General features: G+C 44.7%; 1 protein-coding gene across 1 annotated transcript; it reads right to left on the minus strand.

Moving 5' to 3' along the window:
• LOC109129170 (uncharacterized mitochondrial protein AtMg00310-like) lies at positions 849–1,673 on the minus strand. Its single transcript, XM_019236824.1, has one exon. It carries the CDS (start codon positions 1,671–1,673, stop codon positions 849–851), a length of 825 nt encoding a protein of 274 aa, XP_019092369.1.

Genomic DNA, 7,218 nt, shown 5'->3' on the forward strand with positions numbered 1-7,218 from the left:
GAACATTGTTTACATAGGTAACTAAGTGCGGAACTGTACGAACTCGTCGCGCCAAATTGTCCGCTTTACCATTCTGAGAGCGAGGGACGTAGACTAAAGAAAACAAGACAAACTCCTCTCTATCCGCCTGTATATCTTCCAAATAAGGCGTAAAAGCTGGCCACTCGGAAGGTGAAGACACCATCTTCACTAAGTCAGAGCAGTCGGTAAGAAAATCTACAGATTGATTGTCAGCCCCAATCATACAACGTATCGCCCATATAAGAGCTTCAACCTCAGCATGAAGAGGAGAGAGACTGCGGCGAAGGTTGGCCGCGCCCATAGTAGGAACAGAACCTAAAGGTGTCATGCAAAACCATCCACGACCCGCAAAACTATCTGTTGCTTTCCAAGAACCATCCACGAAACAAATATAGCTGGAGAAAGACCTAGGAACCCCTAACCTTCCAATCCCATTGGGAACAACCAAAGTATTATCCATGGTATTTGAAACTGTACCCTCTGTCTGAGCCATAGCCCATGCGCGTGCCTCATACTCCGCTATCCGTAAAATAGCTAGGGGATTTGAATCCAGGTTACTAAAAATTTTGTCATTGCGTGCTTTCCAAATATACCACATAATCCATGGATATATTTCATGTGATGGAACATTGGTAAATCGCCAAAAGAGGGAATCCATGTTAGTGAAAATGGACTCCGATGGGAACACACCCAAGACTGTCGGAAACTGCGACAAAGCCCAAACCTGTTTGGCCGGCGGGCATTCGAAAAGTGCATGATTAATTGTCTCCTCCCGGAAACCGCAAAGACCACACGTGGCATCATCACTAATACCGCGTTTCCGTAGATTAGCCGTCACGGCAACACAACCCGAAAGCACTTGCCACATAAAATGACGCAATTTCAGGGGACACCGGATTTTCCAAACAGAGGCCTGAAGAGGTACAATGCTTGGCCCAAATACTTGGATTCGAAGGTATATCCGCCACATTGGACCGGAGGATATGATACCCGGATTTAACCGTATATTTACCAGACTTAGTAAAATGCCAACCCAACAAATCCGGTTTATCCGGTTGTCGCAATGGTAATGCAGAAATTATAGCAACATCTTCCGGTACAAAGGTAGCTATAAGTTGGGCCATGTCCCAGGAGTTAGACGTCCTGTCAATAAAGTTTGAAACTCGGAGCAAAGGGTCAGCAGGTGACCCCGTACTCAGTGCTGGTCTCGGGAGTTGAGCAGGGATCCATGGGTCTGTCCATACCGAGATGGAAGCACCAGATCCTACCCGTGTAATCAGTCCTTTATTAACCAGAGAGCGAGCAGATACTATACTCCGCCAACCATAAGATGGGGAATAAGACTTAATTGGATCCAAAGGATCAGAATGCCGATAATAGCAGCCTTTAAATACCCGTGCAAAGAGACAATCCAGAACAGAAATCAGCCGCCAAAGCTGTTTCGCCAGCAGAGCCGTGTTAAAATCGTCCAAACACCTAAACCCCAAGCCTCCTTCATCTTTGCTGCAACACAGCCTATCCCAAGCTATCCAATGGAGGCCCCTTGATTGCCCCGAGGAACTCCACCAAAAAGTCGAGATGGCACTGGTTATCTTCCTAGTTATCGTCTTTGGAATACGGAAACACGACATCACAAAGGTTGGAACCGCCATCGCTACTGACTTAATCATCACCTCCTTACCCCCTCTTGATAGCAACCGAGCAGGCTATCCACTAGCCCGTGCTTGCAACTTATCCTGGACAAACGAAAAAAATTTCGTCTTAGAGCCACCCAAACTCTCCGGGATACCTAAATAGGAGCTCATCCCATCCAAATTTGTTATTCCCAAAACTCCTTTTAGTTCCTCCCTAAGATTAACATCCACTGTGTGTCTAAATTGGACAGACGATTTTTGAAAATTAATTTGTTGACCCAAAACCCGTTCATACTGCTGAAGGATCCTCAACACCACCTCACACTGCTCCTTTGTAGCCCGACAAAAGAACAAACTATCATCCGCAAATAAAAGGTGAGAGATAGGAGGACTAGCAGTCGAAACCCGTATACCGGTAAGAAGCTTTGCTTGCTCGGCTTTCCGAAAATGAGCAATAAGAACCTCTGTGCATAAAATAAAAAGATAAGGCGACAAAGCGTCACCTTGTCTCAGACCTCGATGAGGTACAATAGACCCATGAGGATGACCATTAATTAAGACCCTATACTGGACTGATGTCACACACTAGCCCTGAGACCAAATATCCGGGATCCGCGGATATCCGTTATCCGATCCGGGATCCGCTCCGAAAAACCGGATATCCGGTGGGACGGATCCGGATCCGGATAGTGATTTTTCAAATCCAGCAGATCCGGATAGTGATAATTTTTGGACCGGATATCCGGTATCCGTTATAATAACCACATTTACTATTGGGCCTGACTTCATTTTGCATAAATCCAGATTTTAAATGTTAATTCTGTTATTGGGATTATGAATAAAAGCCTTTTTCGTTGGGAAATAGGGTTTTTGGCTTTGGGGAGATGAATTCTCACGTCACTCTCATAACTCATACCGCCGTTTCTTTTTTTTTCTTCTTCGTTTCTTGTCTTTGTTTTTCCTAAATCATGGATCCGAAAGAATGAATAAACAAACTACACAAATCCGCTCACTCCGACGACATCTCTATCTTTCTTTAGCCGCCTCTCGTTGATTGTGTTTTTTCTATGATTCTAACGATGATTTCTAGATCTGAATCCACCGGAGATGTTAGAAGATAGAGTGTGAGAGACACAAGAATTGAAGCGCGGACGGCGGAGGGGAAATAGTTCCGGCGGTTCTCTTCATCGTGGCTCGTTGTCACACTGATGCGGAGCTTCAAGAGAGGAGAAACAAGATCTTGAAGATTTAGCGTTTAGGGTTTCTTTTGTAAAAAAAGAAAAACCGGATCCGGATAACTGGCGGATATCCGGTTTTTTTTACGGATATTCGAAACCCGGATATCCGAAGGAACGGATAGCGGATCCGGATATCAAAACTATGTTTCCGGCGGATACAGATCCGGATACGGATACCATCAAAAACCGCGGATATCCGGATCCGTCTCAGGCCTATCACACACCACATAGTCCAAGATATCCATTTTTCACAGAAACCAAATTTCCGGAGTAAATTCTCAACAAAAGGCCATTCCACCCTATCGTAAGCTTTACTCATATCCGTCTTGATTGCCATAAATTTGCCTTTGCACAAAGGGTTAGTTCGAAGCCCATGGAACATTTCCTGGGCAATCAAGATGTTATCTGAAATATGGCGACCTGCCACAAATGCCGACTGCGTTTCAGAAACTAATGATGGGAGAATAGCGCGAAGCCTCTGACATAAAACCTTCGAACTAATTTTATACCCCACATTGCACAAACTGATAGGACGTAACGCTGACATCCTGGTCGGTGTATCCACCTTCGGAATAAGGCAAATATTTGTCTCATTTAACCGTTTATCAAACACTCCCTCCTGGAAAAAAGAATTAACCATAAGCACCAAATCTGCCTTAACCGTGGCCCAAGCTTTCTGATAAAATAATGCCGTCATACCATCTGGTCCCGGAGCTTTATCTGGATGCATCATAAATAACACCTGTATAATCTCCTACTCAGAGACTTCCCTCGTTAAAGAATCATTTGTAGTCTGGTCAATCGAGGTACTAATCTCGGCAAGACTCTCCTCAAAATCTGATGGGTTCGACGAAGTGAAAAGCTCCTGAAAATACGATATTGCAGTATGTTCAATCACACTTTCCTCTGTCGACCAAGTACCATGCTGATCATGAAGACCGACAATCCGGTTCCTAACCCGGCGTTGCTTTGTCTGGGCATGAAAATAACTGGTATTATGATCCCCAAATCGCATCCACCGACTTCTACTTTTCTGATACCAATAAACCTCTTCGTCCCGATACGCCTCCCGTAGTCGCCAAGTAAGGTCCGCTATCTCATCTACCGATGTACCGTCACTGTAACGCCCCCGAACCGCTCTATGACCACAAAGGTCATCGGGCAGCCACGAGACGCCACTTGCGGAACTGTACCAAGGTGATCCGGCCGAGGGACGGAAGCTGCAGACTTCCCGACCGGTCCTCCCTAGCACAATCCCACCCGTTACCGAGGTTACTTAGGCTTTTCAACCCTCGCGGCCTGGTGCGTTGTGTTGGCTCGGACAAGGCCGAGTATCATTTGCAACTTGCCATGCTTTCCTGAAAACCGAATATATCACTTTAATAAAATATTTCCTCGAAAATAAATCATCAAAGTAATATACATAGATAGTCGGAAAACTTTACTCTTAGTCGTTTAAGAAAATATAGGGTTTTACAAGAAACGCAAGAAAATCCTATCCGGTAGCCTAACGTTTGCTCCGGCTCTAGACTCACTTAGGCTTTCCTGCAAGGCCAAAACGAAGAGTCATGAGTAATCTAGGATTACTCAGTGAGTCTGGGTACCCCTTTCTATCCTAAACAGGATACTACTCTTCCCAAGCCGACTACCCCGGCAACCAAAGAAAGCTAGCAAGCCACAAAGCTAGCGATAACATCAAAGCAACACAGCTGGAAGCTTTAGCGGAAGCAAAACAAACCACAACCAAGCGAGGCAGATTCGATCACTACGAACCAACTCGGAAGATCTCGACTCGCTACTCACCATGCAAGACGACTAAAGAACGCTTTAGACTCTTACTTAGACCCACTTGCTAAGACGTCTAGTATACTTGAAATACCGTAGACTCTTAGACCACACGCAACACGCAACATGCAAAGACGACTAGACATAGACAAGGAACACTTGAATACTCTAGACTCTTTACACCTAGGGCCCTTCGATACCCTGTTCCATTCCAACACCTGCTCCATGCCGAGACCACACAGGTCACCAGCATGAGCCCACACACACTCAAGCCACATCGTCATGCAGCAGTCACGCCGGTAGCTAGCCAGCCGTGACAGTATCCCCGCGCGAGTGGTCTTCGGGAACTCACGCGTGACACTAATAATTGGAACAGCGGATCGATACCTTACTAGCTAAGACTCAAGAAACGAATTCAAGAGACTAAGCTACCACCACACACACACCATCCTCAATTCAAGCCGTGATATACCAAGCACACCAGCTTTATATCACGCAAGAAAACTAACATAGAATAATCAACAAGAAGCAAGAAAGTAAATCAAGCAACTTTAAGATTATTCTACATGCATGCACCCTTCATGCTTAAACCATTCAAACCCACTTCTCGCATGTAGATTCAGTCGCTTTAACCACTTACATCCCTTATATCCAACTCACGCATGCGATCAATCTCAACCAAATTTTATGCATTAACATGCAATCCACTTTACTTCCCAATTCATGCATGAACCCGATTTTAAGCAAAGCTTAATATTTTCAAATCCCTCTAGGTTCGATCATGCATGTAACTCTTAAACCACCTTTTAAGAGTTTAATTTACCCAATCTCTTCTTTAACCGCACGTCAAGTGAATCCCCCATATTCACCGTGCAAATCAACTTATTCTCGCATGCATGCAATATCCTTTAACCGCAACAAAAGAAGCGACTCTACATGCTTACCACAGACTCACCTTTACGCGTCGATGATTTCCCTCGGACTTCACTGCACCTCACGATCAGACAGCTTCTCCTCTTGATCACCTCGATCCACAACCAACTCCTTGACACCAACGCCTCTCCTTCGATCTCTCTCTCGATCGTTCTCGACCTCTTTCTCAACAATCACTTCGACACAATGTCGATGATTTCTTTCTCTCTCTCGATGATCTCTTCTTATTTCTCTCTCGAAATAACTTAAGAGCTTTTGAGTGTTTTTGTGCTAAACACCCAAATGAAATCGTTTGCCTTGTATTTATAGGCAAAATTTCGAGGCTTCTTCCTTAATGCCCTTCGACAAGTGTCACCTACAACCCTTGCATGTGCTGCGTGAATCCCACCTCCAATGGGAGCTCGCCATTAATCCACTAATCCCCCTTGTATTAGTGCATGAAAACTCCTCCATTAGTGCATGTAAAGCTTCTTATTAGTGCATGTCACTTAATCAAGGCTTAATCTTAGCTCTCAGCCAATAGAGCTCCGCCAAATCCTCTTAATCAGCTTGATTAAGTTAATCCTCCCACTATCTCCTTAATCTCCTTAATTTTTTAATCCTTCCACTAACTCCACCTTAAATAAAATAATCTTCCCACTTTCCTTATTTCTCATTGGTCAGAATCTTGAGAAAAAGAATTTTCTCCCCAAATACTCGATCCTTCGTCCGGCACCTTCGACTACGCGTCTCGGACATCTCGACACTCTTTCTCGGGTCATCGGCAAAATTTCTCGGGCTCTCGACAATTTTCTCGAGTACTCGGCAACTCCTTCGATCCTCGATAAATTTTCTCGAGTACTCGGCATCTCCCTCGATCCTCGACACATTTTCTCGAGTACTCGGCAACTCCTTCAATCCTCGACAAATTTTCTCGACCAACTTTCCTCGACCTTCTCGGCCCATTCTTCTGACTCCTGATCGGTCCTAGGGTCTCGGTCGTACATCCGGTTACTCCGGTCTTTGGCTCGGCCATTGTCCAACTTACGAATATTTTCTCGGGCTTCTCTCGACCATTCCCTTTTGTTTTCCTTCCTCTTCTTTCTTACGTCTTTTCCGGGCCATTTCTCCGATCTTTCATTTTAAGATTTCTACTCTTGGTGAGGGTCACTACATTCTCCCCCCCTTATAAGAATTCGTCCCGGAATTCTCACGCCTTCTCCTTCTCTTGGTGGTGTTACTACTTCTTAACAAAGGTATCACTATCTTGTGATTGCTATCACCTCCTTATTTTTACCGAAATCTCCTTTGCTTGGCTACCTCCTCTCCAACATCTTATACCACGCCTATAACACCGTTTCACTTAAGCACTCGGACCCGATGCTTATGCTTCTTGGTAAACTTCTTCATCTCCAACATATACTTGGCTCCTCTTGAATCCTTATGTTCTTTAAACACTAAGGCTTTTATCGCGTTGCACCATGGCTTTTTCGCTTCTTTAACTTCTTAGCTCAATGCTTCTCTTTCTTCAGCTTGTTCCTGACTCTTTTCTTTTCTCCTTCAGTTTATAGCTTGATTCCTTCCAATGTCTTGATACATTTACCGTACTACTTCTTGTTCTTCCCAGC

Source organism: Camelina sativa, chromosome 15, assembly GCF_000633955.1.
Source record: "Camelina sativa cultivar DH55 chromosome 15, Cs, whole genome shotgun sequence".
Lineage (NCBI taxonomy): Eukaryota > Viridiplantae > Streptophyta > Magnoliopsida > Brassicales > Brassicaceae > Camelina > Camelina sativa.